At 37.6% G+C, this 23764-nt stretch overlaps 1 protein-coding gene across 5 annotated transcripts in view; it reads right to left on the bottom strand.

Annotated features, from left to right (window-relative positions):
• Positions 1 to 2149: 2149 nt before the first annotated feature.
• Positions 2150 to 23764, bottom strand: part of LOC117427029 (methyl-CpG-binding domain protein 5-like) — a 49005-nt gene continuing 27390 nt past the window's right edge. Inside the window, exons 2-11 of one of the 5 annotated variants that reach the window (XM_034045375.3) lie at positions 22022 to 22699; positions 21173 to 21275; positions 19984 to 20164; positions 17304 to 19571; positions 10265 to 11317; positions 8035 to 8249; positions 6512 to 7720; positions 4883 to 4956; positions 3977 to 4043; positions 2150 to 2459 (exon numbers count right to left, since the gene is read on the bottom strand). In XM_034045375.3, the coding sequence (XP_033901266.1) occupies positions 2388 to 2459; positions 3977 to 4043; positions 4883 to 4956; positions 6512 to 7720; positions 8035 to 8249; positions 10265 to 11317; positions 17304 to 19571; positions 19984 to 20164; positions 21173 to 21275; positions 22022 to 22131 (5352 nt within the window). In that variant the 5' untranslated portion in view covers positions 22132 to 22699 and the 3' untranslated portion in view covers positions 2150 to 2387. Of the gene's footprint in view, positions 2460 to 3976; positions 4044 to 4882; positions 4996 to 6511; positions 7721 to 8034; positions 8250 to 10264; positions 11318 to 17303; positions 19572 to 19983; positions 20165 to 21172; positions 21276 to 22021; positions 22700 to 23764 lie in introns of all 5 variants that reach the window. The other 4 variants (XM_034045372.3, XM_034045374.3, XM_034045373.3 and 1 more) reach the window with 4 other exon arrangements.

The following is a 23764-nucleotide window of genomic DNA, read 5'->3' as shown; positions in this document are numbered from 1 at the left end:
CACTAGTGGAGGCTTTGAGTAAATTGTTGATGCTCATAATGCATCAGAGTAGAAAAATGCAACATGTCTAAGACTTTTGCACAGCAGTGTGTGTCTGTATATACAGTTAGTGAACAAAAAAATGGAAACACCTGGGTAAATGAGGGACACCAAGTATATTGAAAGCAAGGGCATCTACACAGGTGTGGCTCATGCGTTAAGCAAATAACATCCCAGCATGCTTAGGGTCATGTATAAAAATGCTGGACAGGCCTGGTTGCCTATAATTATGGCTAGCATGGCTGCAAGAGGAGACCTCAGTGACTTTGAAAGAGGGGTGATTGTTGGGGCACGTTTGGCAGGAGCTTCAGTGACCAAGACAGCTCAACTTGCTGATGTTTCACGAGCAACGGTGTCTAAGGTGATGTCGGCATGGAACTCGGAGGGAAAGACAGCATCAGCAAAGGGCAACTGTGGATGGAAGCACATACTCCAGGATCGTGATATCCGTGTATCAATTCGAAGTGCAAGGCAAAACAGGCGAGCAACTGCAGATCAATTGACTGCAAATTTCAACCTGGGGCGCGAGCAGCCAGTTTCATCAAAAATGGTCTGCCGAGAACTCCACAGAGCGGGATACCAGTGGCCCAACGCTCTATTAGGTGACTTTACATTGGTGTTTCCATTTTTTTGTTCACTACCTGTGTGTGTGTGTATATTATATATATATATATATATATATATATATATATATATATATATATATATATATATATATATATATATATAGTTTAGTTACTAACTGTTTAGTGATCCATATATGTGAACCATCATTACAAAATGAGTTTAGCAGTGTTCAGTAGTATTTCTTTATAGGGTTCCCTATTAAAAATTACTCTCCATTTTCTTTTCTATATTTTAGCAAGAGGATAAAAACATTTTTTTTCCCCCCATCAAATAGTTACTAAAATGATGTAGATTAATTGCATGTTATGGTATGCAACTTATTGTGTACCAAAGGGTCAGACATGGGCTGTAACTCTTGTTACAGAAAAATAAAAAACTAAGGCCATTCAGAGTTTAAAACTCTTACAAAAATGATTGCCAACTATACTACTAATTAAATTAACTATAAATAAATATGGCATATATTTAATAATTTACAACAAACAAATCTTTAAGGCCCCTAAAATTAAATAAATCTAAAGCATTGATTAAGCTTTGGCCGCTGCAGGTTTCTAATACTTGAAGTAAAGTGTGGAATTAAAGCTCTCTATGAATTAAAACTCACTATGAATGTCTTATAAAAATAACTCACTCTTTTAGTCCTTCTGTAAACATGTGTTAATATTTTGTATCAATTTCAAGAATAGTGATTTACTTTTACCAGCTAACTTATTAGAACATTGAAATTTAAACAAAATGTTGTCCTTTCAGGTTTTTAAGCTTCTGATGGCATCCTTTAGGACATGTTTAACACAAATCCATAAGTATATACTTTCTGAAAATATGTAAAGAATGAGTTTGAATGTCTACGAATCTCACTAGTGCAATTAAGGAATAATAAAAAATGGCTTTAAATATAGAAATACCTCTCAATTTAGACATTTTGCACAACCTGTGTCTGTCCACCCCCATCTAATTTAAGGACCTGCTCCAACTTCATGACTGCTCTGAAGCACATGCAACTGGTAAAGTTCATTCCATTCAGACATACATAAATGAACACTTATTGGTGTGAAGTGTCAGTCATAATCAAGGGATTACATAATCATGCCTTTTCCTCTGCTGTTTAATACAAAAACAGCAATTTAAATAGTCATATAAAACCATTAGGCTGTATTTTTTTTTATTTATCCTGTTTACACTGTTAGTTTTCTTGACTGTATACTGAATAAAAACAAAAGAAATTTGTACACTTTTTTTGTACAATAAAAGATAGTGTGCATTAAGTACACTTGTACATGACAATATTGTACAATATTTACATATATTTTCTGAATATCACCACGAAATTCTGCATTATCTATATACATATTGAAAATGTATCAGAAATATTTGGACTGTATTTTTCTTGTATGCAGTATTATATATATATATATATATATATATATATATATATATATATATATATATATATATATATATATATATATATATATATATATTATTTATTTATTTATTTTTTAGAAAAAAAATATTTCTTCAGCAAGCTGCAGACAAATTGTAACCATGATCACGCAACATTTTCTGATTGGCTTATCCAGCATATTTATTGTCCCTCCTGACTGGTTGCAAAAATACTGTACCACGGTTTGACTGTAGCACCTTGTGGTGTTAATGTTTAAGACTCTGTATATACACAGCTCCACTGATAGATACTGGACAGCTGATGACGGCATTCAATGCTATCTAGAGATCTTCCTTCTTTTGGGTTTTGGTGGTTTCACCTGTCTACCCATCTGTGGAATCTGGTGAACCTGCAAAATTAGAAAGAAAAGTTAGAAAGAGAGAGTGTGTGTGTGTGTGTGTGTGTGTGTGTGTGTGTGTGTGTGTGTGTGTGTGTGTGTGTGTTCTTTATGATTATTTAAATGTTGTTTCTGCTGCGGTCATACCAGATGAAACACTTTATAAAAATGACCACTAGAGATGTGCAGCTATAATTTCTTTCCCCTTACAGTAATTTTGTACAGATTTTCCATTTATTAACTCATAGTTGCCATAGTCATTGTATTTATCTTGCTCTTAATTATATTATTACTTGTACTGTGATTCTTGAAATGTATTTTTGTTTACGACTGTAAGTCGCCCTGGATAAGGGCGTCTGCTAAGAAATAAATAGTAATAATAATAATAATAATAATAATAATAGTTGCAAATGGGCAGAATTTACAGTTGCACACTCCTAGCAGTACTTCCTAAAACAGAAATTCATCTTTTTATATGCAGAATACGTTAGTAAGTCTGGTAAATAATGATCTAAGCCAAACAAGAATCATAGAGACAACACAAACATACAGCTATGGCCAAAATTTTTAAATCACCCCATAGCATGAACTAATTTTGCTTCATAAAGGTCGAATGAAACCTGCTGAATGTTATGTTAACATAAAGAATTGCATACCTCTTTGTAGTTTTCCATATACTTAATGAAAAAACAAATTGAAGTCCAACATGAAATAGTGTACTACTATTATGGCTTCCGGTAGACTTTTGCGACATCATTTTGTAGTTTCTTTGATTATATCATGTTAAATAAAAGCATACAGTTTATTTTTAAATTATGTCTCAATCCTAAAATTCAAGCTGATGCAAAACTTTTGTCCATAGCTGTATAATGATAAACTGGCAACAATGTAATATTAGGAAAAAAAAAAAAAAAACGTAGTTTTGTGGTTATAAATGTAGTCATCTTTTTAAAACACCAATATGAATAAATTCTAGACAACTTTGTTTTAACGGCCAATGTAGAGAGCAAGATTTTAAAACTTTGCTCTAACTCTTAATTTTGGTATTGGTAAATTTCAAGTACTTTACACCAGTTACATTTTTGTATCAGCTTTATTTTATTATTAATACTGTTCAGGACAAACAAATCACCACCTGCCAATTAAATGTTTTCTTTCTATCTGTCATTTCATGACATTAAAACTCCTGCTATACAAAAATAAAGCATAAAGTATAAAAAACGCTTCCCTCCATGGGTTAAGAGATTTTATGGTCTTTTCTCACTATCTGAGGCATGGTTTTGAAATCACAAATAAAAATCTATATGAACATTAAACAAACATGACTCCTGGTTGTCTCCACCCAATTCTAATGTATTATCTTTAATAATTTGAGCGAATTGTCTTATTTGTTGCATAAAAGTACAAATCAGTCTTATTTCTGATCTCTACAGATTTGACCTATTTTGAAGTCAAATAATAAGATCATCTTTTAGCATTTTTAGTTGTACTGATAATACAGGGTTAAGAAAAAGTAAAGAGAAACTCACACTGCCTGACATCTCACTCACGGCCTCGTGAATAGCAGCTTCTAAGTGATGATTCAACTTCCCACCTCTAAAAAGAAAAAAAAAAAGAGAGAATACCTTAAAAAGGAACCTTTTATTGCTGGTTAAGCATAAGACTCAAAACAGAAAGGATAGATTTCCCCATGTGAAATGACTTTAAAAATGATATAGTTCATCCCAAAAGCATAATTTACACAACAGCTGGTTATGTACTGGTGGACTTGCGCATAACATCAAGGTTTTACTGATGCTCACTGACTGAAAAATAGTGTGTCAGTAATATATGGTACAGCCCCTCCACAGTAAATACAAAATTAGTTGTGAAAAATAAGATCTATAGACAGGCAGACAGACACACAAACAGTTTCCTCCACATATTCCCAGACAGTATCTCCTTTCCTTACTCAAGTTTTCTTAACTCAATTTTTGTGTGACAAAACCACATATTTTATATTCATGTACAAAGTTGTATCATATAAAAAGGGAGGGAATGTTTGGTGAATCTTAAATTTAAAGCATGCATCACATAGGTAGAATAGCATAAAATAAAGTAAATTTAGCTGAAAGCGAGGACTAGCAGTTTTTATAACCTTCTGAAATAAATTCTGCTGAATATGCAGAGAACAGTGCTGGGGATAATGGCTCTCTGACATGGTCTGATTTTGCAGGATGATGATGCCACACTCTCAACTAAAGCAAGAGGTCATTTGATTAACCTCCTGTCATTCTTTTGTTTCTGGCTAATCTGCTCAGGTGGGTAAACTGACAAATTTCCTACATATCAACCAACCATCAGCATTGAACAATTACTTCAGAACCATTAGTGCTACCTTTTACCCCTAAAACCAGGACTTACTAACACTTTATATAAAGCTCATGGATTCTTACTTTCTGTTCCTCTTCCTGGCCCGGTTGAAGGCTTCTAGACCTTCAGTTAGTGTCTTCAACTTCCCTGGCTCCACCTGAGTGAAGGTATGAACACCAAACCACATTACCCAGACCTGCAATTATTAAACATGGACTTTACTTCACTGCTAAACTTGTACTTCTTGCATTGTGGTCACACTCTAATCTGAACAACTGATGCTGTCACTTGTTTAACATTTGGTCTAGTGAAGTTTTATGTAAGCTGAACATTTAAAATAACCCTTTAACTTTTTGTTTTGTTTGCTGGTCAAGCCGGTTGAAAACAAGCCAAAAAGGAAAATAGAAGTAACAATTGTGATAGTATGTCTTTGTAACCTCCAAATAAATATTAGTAAAATAATAGCATCTGTGTTGTAGCTATTAAGAAACAAATTAGTTTAGTTTAACATTCCAATATGTTGTAAGTGAAACGTAACTCAAAATGACTCCTAACGACGACAGACTTTATTGTACAGCTGAAAGACAATTTCAGTGCTTCAGCATTCCGAGGTACATAATCATTTTTGTCCGTGATCCGTTTTCAATCAACCCTGATGGTGATTTCTCATCCCATGCAAAGCAAGTGCTTCCCGCAATCGACGAAGCAGCAACTAGAACTAGTAGTATATTTGCAGGCATTGTCGTTGCTGAAAACGGAATTCATTAACAAAGCAAATCTGGAATCATTCTGATCTGCTTATATATGTCCAGGCAACTACCGCTGGCTCTGTTTGTGCTCTCCATGTCTGGATCTACTTACACATGCGAAGCGGCTTATTCCACGATGAATGCAATATTAAAAACAGATGCACGAAACAGGCTGACAAGAATCTTTGGAGGACTTCTACGTATCGCCTTCACGTCTATCACACCGGGTGTTCTGAAGCTGATCGCAGAACGAAAGTGCCATTTTTCTCATTAAATCTGTCATGACGCAATGAAGCATTTAAAATAAAAATGTATGCTACTTTTGAATTTTGTTTGATGTTATTCTGCATCCTGTCTATGTAGGAAAGTGCCATTTCTCCTTGAACTTGTCATGAAGCAATGAAGCATAAAAATAAAATGCACGCTACTTTTGAAATGTGTTTTATGTTATTCTGCGTTCCTGTCTATCATATGAGGATTCCAGTACCATAGCGAGGCATAAATGTATCATCACAATCAGCAAGTACTGTACTTTGGAATCAATATTGCAAAACACTTAATTTTCTGCTTACTCACAAGAAATATATGAAGGTCATACGGGGAATCTCCCATGACAGCCCCCTTGCGGTAATATTAAAATGCTCTTGCTCAGCCCTTGATACAGCCCTGCCAGGAGGCATCCGCGGGCCAGACGACACCTGTCTGCGGGCCGCCATTTGCCAACCACTGTCCTAGACTGTTAGTTTAAAAAGCATCCAAGGCAGAATATGGGATACTATAACATATTAATAAACACATGTCAATTTGCTAGTTGTTCAGAAGTAGCTGATTCATCATAAGGATCCCTTCCTATTAGGAACTCAGAAAAGATGACAACAAGAAAATGATATAAATGTATCAGTTTATCGTGTTTGATGATAATGCCCCCCTTCCTATTAATATTAACAGATAGTGTTAACGCACCTTCCCCTCCTCAGTGTTCTGTACAGAGGAATTGTGCACCTCCTCCTCCCTCACCAGTTTACCAGGCCATGAAGGGAAACCTTTGATCTGGCCCCAGACCAAGTCACCTACGTTAAACGTCCTAGGCCTGTATTGTCTTAACTCGTTGGAAGACGGAGAGTCTGGATTCCTCAAGTCCTCCTCGCTGCTAATGCTTTTAGTGTCTGAAGGGCTTGGGGCACACCCATTAATTCTCTCTGCACTGAAGTTTCCGTTGTAATGAATGTAGTCTTTGACGAAAGAACCTTCCAAGCTGGTGGAGGAGCTGGGGGATTGATCCTCTGTTGCCAGGTCCTGCTTGGGGGTGCTCAGCAATTCCCTGTAATCCCTGCCTGGCTGAGGCTGGTTGCCATTAATGTATGCACACCTTTCCACTGTGTTCTCCAGTCTCTCCTTAAAATTCACCATAGTTCTTTTGCAGTTGTTAAACCTGAAGTTCTCCTCAAGAAACCTATTTTCGTTTGGCATTAATACTGTATGATGGTGGTGTTGCTGTTGCTCAATAGGCAGTGGCAGCATTGGCGAGATACTGTTGGGCCTCTCCTTGCAAGGGCTGCTATGGACATGGGCAGAGCGCCCTAAAAATTCTTCAAACTTCCACGGATTTCCATCTGCTCCTGGGACTTGGTCCTCCCACAGTTTCCTAGGGGTGTTGCGACCTGGAGATTTGAAGTACTCGTAGGCCTCCCCACCTTCTGGAGTGCTTTTGCCCTGCTCGGAGCTCTTCCGCACCCTCGATCCCCTAGTGTTTCTGGCGCGGGTTTCTGGCTCTTGCCACGAAGGTCTTCTGCCGTGTATGACTGCATTGACGGCGTGGGAGAGGTTGACAGGGCCCGCAATGGAGGCAGTAAAGGCACTCAGAGCTGGGATGGGGCTCATCTGAGTGGTGCTACTCACAGATGTGGTGATGACCACCTGCATGCCCTTGCTGGCGGCGTCCACCACGGCTTTGTAAATTGCATCCACAGAGGAGTTCCCCCCAGGACCTGCTCCTGGGAGGCTACCTGTGGTCTGTTGGCCTGCAGTTTGTTCTGTTCTTTGCGGCTGTGATTCACAAGGGCCGTCTCGGAAAGCAGGTAGGCCTGCGTTGGGATGCTCAGGAAGTGATGTCATCGCAGACTGAAGGTTCATCGGTCTGTTACAAACAGCAATGTCTTCAGGTAAACTCACCTGAAAAATAAATTAAATAAATAAATCACAGACAGATGCTTAAAGAACAGGATACCATGATGTGAATTCATGTAAAACAAATACAAAGACTTATGAGTCATCCCCTTGGATACTGCCATCCTAAAATGGGGGGGAGTGGGGGTACTTTTCACAAACCTCATTGCACTGTATTTTAAGTAATGTTATAATAACCAAGTTAAAATAAAGGCATTTAACTTGACCTTAGTTTGAATAGCTGTAAACCTTAGTATCAACAAGACCCTCTCTGTGAACAGGATGTTGGGTTTAAACTGAGCTGCTGGGTAATATATCACCTGAAAATTTTGAAATAGACAAGCCAAGGGGCTGGAGCTGTCAGCTGGCCCAGAGAAGGGGTGCTCTCTTTGGAACCCCTGGAGATCCTGGACCCCTTGAAGTCCCTGAAGCATCTGCTGCTGGTTCTGATGAAACATCTGGTTGTTGTTGTTAATCAGTGACTGTAGACTACTCAGCTGTGGGTTATTCAGACTGTTTAATGAAGAGACATCACCTATTGGGTAAAACAAAAAAAAGAAGAAAAATAAGCTACTGTTCAAATAAAACAAAATACATACACATACAAATTTGAACTATATTAAACTGAAAATAACATTAAAAAGAACTTGTTAAATGTATGTAACCCATTGAATTGTTACATCTAGTGCTTGAATAGTGGATCCTTAGCTGATATAGAAATATTAAGTTTTTTGTGATGTCATATTGGCCTAGACCATTCTGCTGAAATCACTGCAAAGTGTGCTGGTTTGTTCACAAACTGCTAGCTTTTGTTTAAATCCAAAAATGACCAGAAATATACCATTTGTATATAGGCATAGATAGAGGGATGGGTAGAATATAGTTATGGATTTAGAAAATACCAATAATATTTCCTACTTTCACTGGATAACTGCAGAAAGCTAGTACTGATCAGGATTTACCATGAACAGCACACCTATTCAATATTTGCTGCACATTTGTGCAAATCGATTAATTCAAGCAGGCCCCTGGGTTTAAGATTTAACCCAAGAGAGTTTCTGTAATGGTACAGCATCAGTGATGGTGTGACACTTTGCAAGACAGCATTATTTTGTTCAGTGGAGCAACTCTAACACCAGACTGAACACCGCTCTATTTAGATAAAAGATAACCCCTGACTGAGTAATAGAGAAATCAATAGGGACATTAAGCGTCCTAGCATACATCTGATAGAGTAGTTTGGATAAACTTGAAATCCATATTTCCTCCAGCATGACCACACAAATGACCAACACAAGTTTAAAAATGTGTCACTTGGATTGACTGCAATTAAGTAAAAAGCCACAACAATAATAATCCATTGGAAACTAAATGACAGTTGGACTAATTATCATCAAAAGTTTGAAACAACAAACTAGATAAATCACACATTAACGAATAAATAAAGACCGATCTAAAGCACTTTATTAAAAAACAGTACTTTACACTCGTTTTCTTAAACTACACTGTGCTGCTATCCCTTTCAAATCAACTTTCTTTTATTATTTCTGCCATTCACACATTCATTTTATAAAACACCAAGATGGTACAGTGCAACATAACCACTTGCTCCCTCTTTGTAGGCTACAGGCCATTCTGTTTGTGTATATTACAGTGAAACAAAAAGTATATTGTGAAGCTTATAAAAAAACAACAATTTGTTCCATGATCGACTGCTTGCTCAGTGAGTACTGCCAATTCACATTGTATATTAAATCTTTTTTTCATTGAGAACAATGTCAATGAATTGTATAAATCTGTCTTATTCCATCTTTGCTGGGAAGATGATGGTAGTAAAGCCTATCTGAAACTGGTTAGTTATTTTAACTTTCACTGGTAGTTTGAAACTAACAGAAAAAAATATATCTAAGAAACTATTGTCAACTGACTGGCTGTTAAAACTATTTTCTCATTATTTCCTGATAAATATATAATACGGCTTGTATCTGTTACGACTTAAAATGCAATACTACGCAACACAGTGAGAAATGAAAGCTCAGATCCTTTTAAAAGATTTGTGTTTTCACCAACCTATTAAAAGTGCACCTATCCTGTATCTAAAAGAACTATAAAACTAGATGTTGAGCAAGACCTATTTCAGTTTCACATATTTCCTTGTAAATTAATATGAGCAATTTTTTTGGGATATTTTGACCTACTTGGAATGCAATAGGAACCAAGTTTTTACTTAATTGTTTAATTTTACAGGAATCCAATAATCATTCATTTTTTTAAAACACAGATCAGTATAGGTTTCCTTGATGTTTAAATCTAAAAATAATTTTTTATATAAAATATGAAAACAGGATAATAAATGTTGCACCTGGATATCTATAAACTTATTGCAGTATAAAAGACTTTTAAAGGGATTTCTAGTACTACACTTGTGTTAAGGCTCCCTCTCTGCGTGCGTCAGTGCACGTCAACATAAAAAGCCCACATTAACATTAGAACTGGTTACCTATTCTGTGAGAAAAGCATGCAGGAATGTTTTTTACAATGTGATCTTACTAAGCAGACCTGTCCCCAGCACAGGGTTCAGAAGTTGTGGCACCACTGAACCACTGAGGAGTTTAGCAGGTCCTGTCACGTTCCCGGGGTTGTTTGATAGGTTCAACAGCGTCTCTGCCATCGAAGCTATGGCCGACCCACCCAGCGAGGAGACAGCCATGGATGCCACTGACAAGGAGGAGGAGGATGACGATGCAGTGGTTGTGGTAGTGGTTGCCTGGGAGGAGGTTGCTATGGGTACCTCAGGGTGATTAGTAGCACAATCCATTGCCGAATTCAGGAGGCTTCCCAACAGCTGCGGATTCAAGGACATTAGCCCAGAGGCCCCAGTGACAGTGGGGAGGAGTAGGGGATTAGGAGTAGTGTCGTTTCTCATGAAAGAACTCCGCAGAGGGTGGGCCAGCAAGGCCTCTGATCTACTGCAGTCTGACTGATTATGTTGTAAATGGTCTGGCAGGACTGGTGTCGTGGAAGGTAAATGGTTGTTTTTTGGTGGTTGTTGCTGTTGCTGCTGTAACAAATCTGGGAGGGTCAAGTTGAAAGGGGGGAGAGGAAGCATTGCGGCCGCCTGAGCTTGATTCTGAAGCAGAGCTGCTAGGAGCTGGAGCTGACCAGGAGGCAATGCCTGCCCATCCATATCATTAGAGAGCAAAGCCAAAGCAGCATTAAGATTTGGGTTTAGGATGCCTAGAGTGTTGAGGTTGCTGTCTCCTGAAGGACCTGTCAACATGTTTAGCAGATTCTGGTTTAGGAGCTGTTGTTGCTGATGCTGCTGCTGTTGATTGTTCATGGCTAAAGGGATGGACAGGGAACCTAGAAGGTTTGTGTTTAAGGGGTTTGGGAGACTGCTGCTGGCCAGGTTATTTTGTGGGAACTGAAACATCTGCTCTTGTCCCATGAATGGAAAGGCGCAACCAATTGGTAGCTGACCCTGCAGTGGGTTGCCGCTCGCGGTTTGAACAATAACGCCATCCTGCATTACAGATGTAGTCTTGGTGATGGCAGGCTGATTGGCACTGGCTACTGCCATGGACGACGATAGGTCTGAATTTCCTGTAATATATAGAAATAAAGACTGATTAGAAGATTTTTGCCTGGGATTTTAAACATAATCAGGTGGCCGTGTGGTCAACTGGCTGCAGCCAAGGGCTGGAGGGCACCATATCCAGGTTTTAAACTCCAGTTTTGATGTTGGCTATAATGCAGCTTTTATGTGCAAAGGCAATTTACCTTTTGTTCCTGAAATAGTAAAATGCAGGTGTCCACTATATAGCAAATATAATGTACGCAGTGTTAAAGCCAGATTTGGTAAATGATTTATTTTTTAAGGGTTTAAAAAAAATAAAAAAATAATATTTATATATATATATATATATATATATATATATATATATATATATATATATATATATATATATATATATATATATATATATATAATTTGACTACATGATCATATACTGTAAATTACTGTAACAGCAAACAAGTTGTCAGCAGCTTTATCTTACTGTAGATCTGTCTTGTTAAGGAATCCTATGCCCTTGCACAATGACAATACACACATTTTTTATTAGAAATAAGTACCGTCTTGTTTACAAATGGACAGTGTCATCCAATTTTAAGGATTTTAAAAGATGATGGAAAAAGAAGATGGTCAAGTGACTTATCAAGGTCACACAATGAGTCAGTGTTGGATCCAACCCCAAAATCTTATGGTCGTTTTAAAACATGCCTAAAATTAATAAACCGGTTGGAATCAGTTTTAGGAGTGGTTAAAATACAAAGGAAAATGTATAGTACAATTATGCTTTTTGTGTAGTATATACACATCCTTCGTACTTTAGGAACTGGAAATACTTTTTAACTACTGAATCATGTCTACATTTGTTGACGTTTCTGAATGAAATCGGCATTAACTTGGCCATTCTAATTCTTTTAGGTACCCGCCTCACTATTCCTGCAAATATTCTGAAACACGACAGAAAAGTTACCGTGGACTCGAAATGCTCCAAAAGGTTAAAATAATGATGTCTATTTACAGTGTCTATATGCACACTTATAAATAGGCTTGCTACTATTTGATTTTTATTTTTTTGCAAAAATTGACTCTTAATATCAACGTTTATTTTAGAAAGAATTTACCGATTTTTTTCGATCTTTATTTTTCAATTCAAACAGTGAATGTGTGAAATCGACGTTTATGCTTTAAAAAAAAAAAAATTGCCATTGAGAAACATCTCATTTAGCGAAACCCCTTTATCATATTCAACATGCAACAAAACCATGGTTACCAACATTCTAATAGAAAACACAGCATATAAAAGTGTATTACATAAATGTATAGCATAAATTTATGAGTAAAAATAGGCACAGAACAAACATTAGATAGTTGAACAGAGCTAACTCTGCCCCTCTCCTGCTTCAGCACACTTGGACTCACTGGAAGGCAAGACAGACGAGCCCGCTTCGTCCTGCTGCGGAGACTTCAGTCGTCGATCAGGGCATTGTGCACAATACTCATGAAGTGATTTCCTCTTGCACCCCATTTTCAAATCAAACTATTAACTGTCATCGTATACCTATAGCAAAAGCTTACCTACACCTTAACCTGCTAATTTCAAAGTAGGTGCTTAGAATGACAGGCGTTGTAGCTGACAAATGAAAGTGCACAGTCGGTGCAGGTCTTGATGATTGACAGTCATTTAAACGAATGAGAGCATTCTAGCGCTGCTTCAGTCAACGAGATCTGTCAGGACACGATGAAATGACTGACAGTGAAACTACAGACGGGACAGACAGAAAGTATAAAAACTACACAAACTGGAGATGATCTAAATTATTATTTTGGGAAAGAAAATAAAAAATAGCTACAGGTATTAATGTACTGTGCATCCAAATACTTATTCATAAGAAATTTAAACACCCATTACAGATAAATTAATTAAAAGAAGCCTTGTCCATCATTTCATGGTGCCTCAAAACTTCTGTTGCATTGTTCTATAACCCAGGTATTTATCAGTTACAGAAAACAATCGAAGAGATGGATAAACTGAACTGAAGGGAAGGGAACAGCTGCATCAATGACAATGTACTGTAGCTAGGTAATATAGGCCTCCAAGATCTTCTGCAGGATACGAAAGCAAGTCATTTTCAATCAGCAGATTTAGGCAACTGCATGTGTTTATAAAATTACATAATGTACAATAAAAAATAAATAAAAAAACAAATAAATGATCTACAGATGATAGCCAAAATGTAACTGGATGGCACAAGACAAGTATTAGTGTTGTGTAGCTACTGGAGTAACATAAAAGTCAATCTTAATCCTTAATGGCTTTACATACTGTGCAGACATAAAATCATTGTAACTAATACACACTTATAAATAGGTTCCACTTCTGTAGAGTGTTTGTGGGTAAGCACAACGCCTTTTGCCACTGTGTCCTAGAGAAATGAATATTTAAGATGCATGTTCTTTTTGCACAACTTTGATGTTCTATTCCTTAGTACTGCTATCTCCGTTACATTCTCAAACAGACACCAAGGAAACTCTCCTCTACAAAGGGAAGCTTCTACTCTCAGCATCATTAACATGAGTCCAAAAGTCAGAAAAGAGAAAAAAAATGACAGATATTTGAATTATTACTAAAAATGTTGGAGGTAATTTTTTATGTTCACTTGTGGTGAAATTACTAACAGCCCCACTTCCATAATTGGGCAAATCCACTTAATGTGTAGGGTTAATTTAAGAAATTGTCAATGACGAAACTGTATTTTTTAATGTTATATACATTTGGTCAACATAGTAGTAGCAGCAGGAATGGGCAATTCATGTTTGAGTTCTGCTTTTTTTCCTTTTAAATTAGGCTAGACAACAGACTGCCCAGAGGAGATCTGACAAAAGGCAGAATATACCATTCTGAGGGACTATTTATTAACCTTAAGCTGAATATTCATTACAATATTCCCAACCAAAACCAGACTTCCAAAAATACAGGCTTGCAAATTTAATAAACAAGAAATAATTAGAATACTACTGTAGCTTTAAATGCTACTTGTATTATTTTCTATTGGAGTGATATTAAAATAATTATGACACTGTTCAACTGTCTTGAATATCAAGTGCCATTTCAAAGAAAGCCTCACTGAAAGTAGGCTCGTCTTACTAACACACTTATTCCCAGAAATGAGTTAAATATTTAACACATTGTTAAGTATTTAAAAACAAACTGCAAGTATCAATCCTTGTCAGGGTAGAAGTATCTGCACTGTGTTATTTATATTCATTTACTTTGAACAGTTCATAATGCTGATGAATAATAACTTTTGCGCAGTACACTATTGAATGGATAAAAAGAACAACGGCTATATGTATGATAATATTATTTATCAGACGTGCTTGGAAGCAGAATTATTAAGCCTTGCCATCAGATTCTTAGCTTTACTAATTCTACTGTTTTCATCAAAAACCAGAAGCAAAATACAGTTAACAAACAAAGCCTTCCAGAGACTAGACAGACAGTCTGTGTCAAAAACTGCACATACCAAGTTACAGATTCATATTTTTAAATTTAACAGAGTGGAACATCGCATATCCGACCGTCACATAACCACTCTGATCAATTAACCGCCTTGCTAAATAAATAAATCAATAAATAAATCAATAAATAAATAAATATAAAAATTAGGCTACGAGAGTAATTGCATTGGCAGCAAATGCAGTGTCCGCGATGGAAACAGAAAGAAAGCGTTATAGCAATCAGCCTTTTGGTGCGTTCCCCTTTAAGAGAGACGGGCTGTGTGTGTGTGTCAGTCAGCTGTGTGTAGCAGTGACGTTTCAATACACCAGTTGAGAAAGCTTTGTGTTTTACTCTTTTTTTTGTGTGCAATGTGTTTATATGATGGTTGCAGATATTGGCAGCGTGGTGTTGTAGCTTTTAAATGCATTTGAATTAAACAAAGCAAGCTTCATAAACGCAATGCTTACCGGCTGTTTGTTTAAAATAGCCGAAGCAATATTTAAACCAAGCTTCTTATTGGCTGTTGGCAATATCAAGAAAGGAGCGCAAAACTACTGTGACAGAGATATTAAGAAAGCAGAACCAGGAGGCAGGGACTTCTAGAGTTAAGAAAGAAGCCATCAGTTGCAGGTTGCTGTACATTTAGCCTACTGTTTTATATATATATATATTTATTTGTGTGGAGATGGATTACAGCAAACCGCACAGCAACACTGTGTATTTGTAGATTAATTAATCTTGTTTACGTTTGCTTACTTTTAAAGCAAAAAATGTCCCCATGTTTAAAGCAGTTTGCATGTTGTTTTTGTTCACTAACCTATTTATGGATGTGTAAATGCTTTTTCTATAGATGTTCACAAATCTAACTTTCACATATCCGCCTATACCCCAATCCACAGGGGATCGGATTTATGATGTTGTACTGTATATTCTAATCGCCCCTCAAAACAGAACCAACCTGAGTATAAACCTGCAGTGAAACAACCAACCCAGCACCCCCGCTCTATAACCCTAACGCAGGGGTGACAATCACTTGATCACTATAAACAACCACTACTTGAGGCTGCTAAGATCCCTCATTTTATTATGACAAGGAGAGGGCAGAAGAAAGAGAGAGGCAGCTAACCCCGACAGTCTTAAGTTTAGCAGAACCAAAAGAACGTAAAATAAACCCAACAGTTGTACTGCTGTTACACAAAGACAAGACTTTCTATTACTGTATATGAGAAAGAATTCAGTACTGGCAAGTTGCAGAGCATTGATAATTGGGTGTAGATGAAGAGTCATTCTGGTGGATATCCTTTATTGTATTTTAAAAAAAAAAACTAAAAAACTTCAAAAGTGTTTATATTGAATGTTATGTGATGAAGCGTCTATCTATTTAATGTTTTTAAAATCAATAATAAATATTGTACACTTAGTATAAACTTTAAAATGACATAGGTTGTAATCTTCTCAGGAAACAGCCTTAGTGGACACTGTTACTTACCGCAATATTGGCATGGAAGACGCAGTACAAAAACAATCTTCTAAATGTAATTGGATCCTCTTAGCATGAATAAACTTTCAAAAAACAAATCAAAACAAAAATACAAATCAGTGTTGGGGTTATTTTGTGGTTGTTAATTCACATTTGGAACCAGTACTAAATTCTTTCACATATCCAATTCAGGCTACATATGGCAGGACTTCCTATCTATCAAAGATTATCTAATGTAAAAGCAAAAAATACATTAAAAAAGGGTACCAAATATGTACTTATATAATGTAAATTCCAGATTATTTCTCAATGAGTGAATATTGGAGACAACGTCCTTTACAGGCATTGTATCATCATCATTTTCCAAACTTAATTTTAAAACACATACATTTTGATTTACCTACTGTATCTTGTGCCGTTATGGGTCATAATAGTGCAAGTGTGATTAAAACACATTTTATATTAACTGAACATAGAATTACTAAAACGTTCTTTAGATTTGACTACTGTCAGCTTATAAGAAGTATGAATCTCTTAAGAACCATTATTTTTGGAAGAAGTTATTTCAGGATACCTACGTATTCTCAAGGCTTAGTATTATAAAATACACACATACATACATCCACACATACATACATACATACATACATACTAGACAATCTCTAGATAATCGCTTTCACAGTAAATAAAAATATAACATATACTGTATCTAAATCCTATATGTTTAATTGGTGACCCAGCCAGTTTGAGTACCAACTATTTAAAATATGTATTTAAATGACATACACCACACCAATGAAACCAAGACGGCATTTCTGACCACCAAGTTTCTGACCATCGCTGAATGTAATAAGAATTAACAGGTACCATAAAAGCCATGTGGAGACACCTTCAGATACAGTATTTGCCTAGATGTTAAGACTAGATTTGTTGCAGGTACAGGATGCAACTAGTCTTTGTACTGTAGGTCAAGCCTCCAACAAATTGAACATGGTCGTAAGAAACCTATGCTTGTACGTTAAATTAAAAAAATTCTTACCTGCTTCTGAACTTGCTTGGCCACAGTTGCTGCCACTGTTGTTTGGTACCATCGCTACTGAAGAAGGCTGGATCATGGAAAGTGTCTGGTTCTGATGATGATGATGATGATGATGTTGTTGCTCTGGATGATGATGAGGAGGAAGAGGAGGAGGAGTAGGATGATGGTGGTGGTGAGGATGGTGGTGGTGTTGAGGGGGAGGGTGGTGATGTAAGGGACTCCCTAAAGCTACTCCTGTATGATTGAGCATCCCACAATTCCCAGCAGCTTGCATCTGATTCACCAGACTTGCAAACTGGCTCTGAGGGACATGGTCTCCGCTGTGAACCAAGTTAGTGTTTACGTTTTGGCAGTGCATTCCTTCCCCTCTGGAAGGGTGATGCTGCAACTGTAGGTTTTGAGGTGGAAAAGAAGTCAAACTGTTGTCTGTAAAATGAAGCTGATTCGAGGAGCAAGGTATACTAGCATTTGAGATACTACAACCAGCGCCATTATTTCCACTCATGTGAGAACTTTGACAGCTCATTGACTGAAGCAAATGGGCCATAGAGTTATTTGGCGGAAGTGAATTTTGACCTTGCTTCCTCAGGTGGTCAGGTCCAGGCTTGGAGGCTCCTGGAGCTCCCATCGGCAACTGCTTGAGCATGTTGAAAACCGAAGCTGGCTGCTTTCGTTTACGCAAGGGATCCTTTTCCTGAGCCATTAACTTGTCTCGTAGTGCAGCTCGTCCGCTTTGCTGCCCTTCACTCATCGTCAGAATCATGTTATTAGGGGGAAACATGGTATTTAAAGTGCTATGTCCTTCCCCATTACCACCACTGCCAACAGGCCCGACACTGCTGCTATTACTGCTCCCCCTACTGCTGCTATTGTTGTTGCCAGTCAGTTTGTTTTGATTTGCTAGCTGTGCTTTGGCTGCTGCGGACAGTAAACTACTTGCAGGAAACGAAGCAGCGTTATGTTGATTCAAGATCTGATTAAGGGGCATTCCGAGCAGCCCTGGGTGATTCTTCTGTGGAGCATTTCCGGCAGATGCGACTGGAAACATAGAGTTGGATGGAGCGTTGAGAACATTGCTCATGCCAACAAGCAACTGGTTGGAGACGTCTTTGTACTGATGATGAAGACCATCAGGCTTTGTAGAGGGGCTTGAAGGCATAGATGGCCTTGGCGATCCAATGGATGACCTAGGTGACCTCGGGGGAACCTTCATGCTACCACAGCTGGCCTGAGGCCCTGGTGGCACAATGAAGCTTCCATGGTCTGAAGAAGTGGAAGATGAGCGTGACCTTTGAGGAGATGCCTCTTTCCTCCCCATGACAGGTCCCATCATGTGCACTGGGGAGGTTACTGGGGAGTGTGATATGGTGGAGGCCACATGCTGGACCCTCTGCATGTGGCTGCTATGATTTATGGGTCCTGGTTTGACTGCTGGCAAGGGCAGGTTACTTGGCAAGGGAACAATAGCAGGGGGAATGCTTACATTCATCATAGGCACCTGAGAGTGAACATTTGACTGAAAATTGGAGGGGTTCATTAACATGGGGTTGTGGCTAACTGGTTTACTGGGGATTGGATCGAGGATGCCCAAGGGGTCCTTTTCTGAAGTAATTTGCTTTTTCTGTAGAGCACAAGGGGGTGGTAAGGGTGGTGGCGGGGGAGGGTGTGGAACTTGAGGGGGTTTATGGTGAAATACTGCTCGAGGCATGTCCATATTGGGTGGAAAATTACACATAGGCTTTTTTATAATATGACTTTTTGTAGTCACTGTAGGAGAAAGAGGTATATTAGTCCTTCCAGCCAAGGCACAAGATGACTGTGCTGGAGAGTTATGGAGCATTACTGCATGGGGAGATAGTGGAGTCCGGTTATTTAATTGAATGGGGCTAGAATTAGACACACCATGAAACCCAGGATTGTTCCGTGTATAAACATCAGGGCTTCCCAGAGGGTCAGTCCTGGGAGACAAGGAGCCATCACCGTATATTTGAGATCCTGATGATGCTGGGCTGGGCAATCCACCATGACTGCCACGGTATGGAGACTTCTGTCCATGCTCATTACTCCCAAGCCTTTGTCTTGGATAGCCAGCATGAATATCTTGCAGCTGGCCTGCAGTTAGTTCCTGTTGATAATGCCTAGGACCTGCCATCATCATCTTGAAAGGGTTCTTGCATTCTGTGACCACAGAATTAGCCATTCCTTCATGTGATTTATTCCTTATTGCTCTTGGAGTTGCTGATCGTGTAGGTACCACTGGAGTTGCACCTGAAACAGTTTAAATAATAATAAAAATAACAAAAATCAGCTGGTCAAAGTTTCTCAAAATGGGAAATAAAATGCATTTAGAAAATAAATTATCCTTGCAGACAATGAGTTACACACATCTCTCTCAATTTCAAGGCCTTGTCCTGTATCTATTGAAACTGAATTGATTCTATGCATTGTATTGAACGCAGATGAAGGCTTATATTAACCATTGCAATAATGTACAGTAATACAAAAAAAAAAAAATTAAATGCAAGTAATTTTAAATCATGAGTTCTATGGTGCACTATCAGCAAAATGCACGGCAGACTGACAGGCATCTGCTCTGAGTTTTTTTAAATCCTTTTCTCAAAGGTGGTGCACTTAATTAATTAGTAGACAGTTTTTACTGATCAATAGTTGTAATACATACTTGTGCCACCCCCTGGACTAGTTAATACTAGAGAAGGATGGGGTGTTTCCATGCTTTTATGAAGGGTGGCAACTGCAATGATTTTCCGTTTGTGGATGCAAAGCTTAGTAACATCGTCATCTGCTTTGACATCATCTGTGGTCCTCTGTTTGACAGCTGCCCCAGGATCAAAATTAAACACCTGAAACACATATTAGCCATTAGATGTTGATTTACTTGGTTTGTGAACGCCTCATTTTTATTTGAACATTCTTGGACATTTTTCAAACTTTAGTACAAAAAAATGTTGGTTCACCTTCAGGAGCAAAACTCCTTACTCCCTTTGTTAATCTTTCTCAAGCAGCATATACAAACACCACCACTGTTTGGGTATGTAAACTAAACATATAACAGTGCATGTAAAAGTATATAGTGTATTTGTGTCTGGAAAACAATATGAAATATCAGGAATGATCCTGTTTTAATAATAAATGTAATACAAAATGCTATTTACATCTGCCACCATTTAGATAAATTAACAAGATCTATTTTGAGTCAAGATTCTTATATTAGTTGAAGAACTATTCCGTTTTGAACCATTAAGATCTACTTCTGGTGCATACTTGTGTATAATTTGTTGTCTTCTTTAGTTTTGAACTGCCCCTTGATTTCCAATATATCCCATTCAGGTTAGTCCACGTCAATGTGTTGCAGGCTGATTATGTACATAGACAACTGCCAATTCTTAGAGGCTGTTAGTGTTGTTTTTATGTGCATTGGAAAGCACTGCTATTAAAACAAAAACAGAACTGCAGGTGGTTGCAGAAAGCTGGAACTGAGAACCATAGATTAAGCCTAAATAAGATACATAGAAATCCTGCACCTTCCTGTTGACCCACCACTAGTCAATATAAACACAGACATACACACTTTTTTTTTGCAATTAAAGGAAATCAATTAACCATTTTAAATCTATATTACTGAAATACATTAAATCTTGAGATTACAAACACTAACTGCAATATTTTCTGCAGAAATGTACTATTCTGTTTTCAGCTCTAGTATAATAAATGTTTCATTCTTAATTAATGTAAAAAGTGCAACAAACTTTATATTACCATTACATTTAAATTTTATCCAGAAAATGTAAACCCCCAACAAAGACTTCCACGTTATTTATTTCTAAAGTGATTCTTACTGTAGTATTTACCTTGGGGAGAATAAGAGGACATTCCAAGCCGCACTTGCAGGTTCCATCAGTTAGCAGGTATGTTTTAACCTGCTCCAGACAAGATAGGACTGAGCCACTTGGACTACAAGAAAATAAATAAGGAGTGGGCAACACTGATAGCAATATGAATGAATATATTTTAGCCAAGAGCAAGGAATTCAAGATACCGTCTACACACACCACAGGTGGTAAAGTGACAGCCATAGGCTCTGAAAAACTATTTGGTTTCCCTTTATGCTGGCAAAACTACACAATAGGGAGGGCATCCATTTAACCAGCACTTCAACTGAAAAGTTCACCAGCATAGATTTCATTACTACTGTACTTCCTTGCTTTAAAAATGCTTATATACATGTAGGACTTTTACTGTAAAAGATCACAATTTGTCAGGTACAGCTACACATTTTTAATAAACCTGTGACTGTAGAAACCTCTCTATGGCTGTAGATAGAATATTAGTATCATGTTGCTATCTCTGGATATATGTACAAATGTAAATATGCATGGACAAATTGACAGGGACATATGCTGGTGTAAAACCAGGAAGTTCACAGGTGTTGTGTGAAAAATATTGTAGTGGTTTTCAATGATGTAAGAGTTTCATGAGATATAGTTGCTATATTAAGCAGTTAAAGCAACTTAAAAAAGTTGTATCTAGGGGTCTGATCCTTTACAATCCTTCAGTGTTGGAGCTCTCCGTTTCGTGACTCCACCTGCAAAGTGCTCTGTGGTATTTTTTTTTTGTAGAATGGTTATATCGTGGAACTTTCCTTAATGATGAAATTTCCACAAAAATGTGTACATGCAGACAATACTTGAACTACTTACCTTATGTAAACCACTCGGTTTGGGTCCGCCCTGCGCTGCCATCCTATTGGAACCTGCGCGGGAGGCGGCCCTCCTTTGTCCCCTCCTTCATACTCCTTTCCTCCATTCATTTTTTTGTTTTTACAAACGACGTCTCAAAAGATATCAAACGCCCATCAATGTCCTCGGACTATATGTCATCTTGGCCTTCCGAAAGAGGACCATGCGGTACAGATTTAAAACTGTACACAGCTGTTAGAGGCGGCTCACTTTGGAACCGTCTTTGATGTCCTTCATCTTTTGCGCCCCTCTAAACACCAAGCTGATTTCCCATTATAGTCTTCATTAAATAAGCGCTGGCAGGTGAATTAGAATTGAAAAAGTTAAACATGAATTCTACATGGATGGAACTTGTTGCCAACAACTCAGGATAAACATGATTCAAGTAAAAATGTTATTGGAGTATATTTTCTGTGAATGGAAAGTTGTTTCTTTCAGCAGGCAACAACTCTTCAAGCTTGCTGAATGCTGTTGACCTGCGCTTTGAGGACTCTCATTTCTAATAATGTGAATCAAAGCCAGTGTTCTCCAGCATTACTTCCTTCAAGTTCCCCATGTTTTTTTTTTGTTTAACTTCCCAATAAAACATCCAACATGTACGAGGGCTTAAAGTGTGGTCTCCTCATGACTGTTTACCTGCTGAAGAAAAACATGAAGGAATGGTTAAAAAAATAAAAAACAAACAATGAAAACCAATTAATATTCCATGGAATATACTACGTAGGCCAAGTCAAACATTCTTAGAAATGTTCAGGTTCAGAGTAGGCTTCTGTAGTTAACTTATCAGCCAAATGGACAATATCAAATGCAGTACAGTCTGCAAAACATAACCACAGTCTGTAACTGATGTTGAACTGTAGGCAGCATAGATTTAGAGCCTGCTAAAGACTTGAACTGAAAATATAACACTGCAGTATTTATTTATTTTTTTCATGAGTTGCATGCACCATTTCCAGTCACCAGTATGCTAAGGAACTGAACTCCACCCCACCCACAAACTTATTTAAAACAATGTAACTAAGATGGCTGAATCTTAAAAAAAAAAAAAAAAAAAGATTACCAAGTAATCCTGTATCACCCTTCACCATTTTAGGCCAAAAGACCACCATGCTGCAAGCATTTAAATCAATAACCTAAGCTAACCTGACCGTTTAAAAAAAAAAAAAAAAAAAATTGTAAAAATCTTTTTTTGGTCTAGAGCAGACATCCAACACACTCCTGCTACTCCCTCAAGACCAACTAGACTACACAAGATACAGTACATGGCAGTATGATGTATAATAGTGCAATTCAGTTATCTCCACGTTGTACTCGAACGACAGGCTCATATGGTATACAGGACTCGCTACACCCTTGGGGTATGATTACAGTCACCACGTCTTTTGCTATGACTACAACACAAGAAAAATAGCCCACTGTTATCCCTATACTCTTCCACCTGAAATCAGTGAAATATTTAATGTACTGTGCAGTTTGAAGTATTTTGTGTAAGTACACTACAACAGCTCCAAATTATTGCTTGAATATAAGGCTTTTTAAACACTAATGTATGTTGACAAATATTTGAAATGCACAGTAGCTGCATAACAAAACAGCAGCCTTCAACCTCTACATCCACATTAAAGCAGGGTTCTCACAAGAACTTGCAACAGTGCCAGGCTGGTCTCTCCATAAGGTGTTGCTATGGCATAGGGGGACAGGAGA

The sequence above is a fragment of the Acipenser ruthenus genome, chromosome 11 (genome assembly GCF_902713425.1).
Source record: "Acipenser ruthenus chromosome 11, fAciRut3.2 maternal haplotype, whole genome shotgun sequence".
Taxonomy (NCBI): domain Eukaryota; kingdom Metazoa; phylum Chordata; class Actinopteri; order Acipenseriformes; family Acipenseridae; genus Acipenser; species Acipenser ruthenus.
This window is presented reverse-complemented; position numbering and strand designations above follow the sequence as displayed.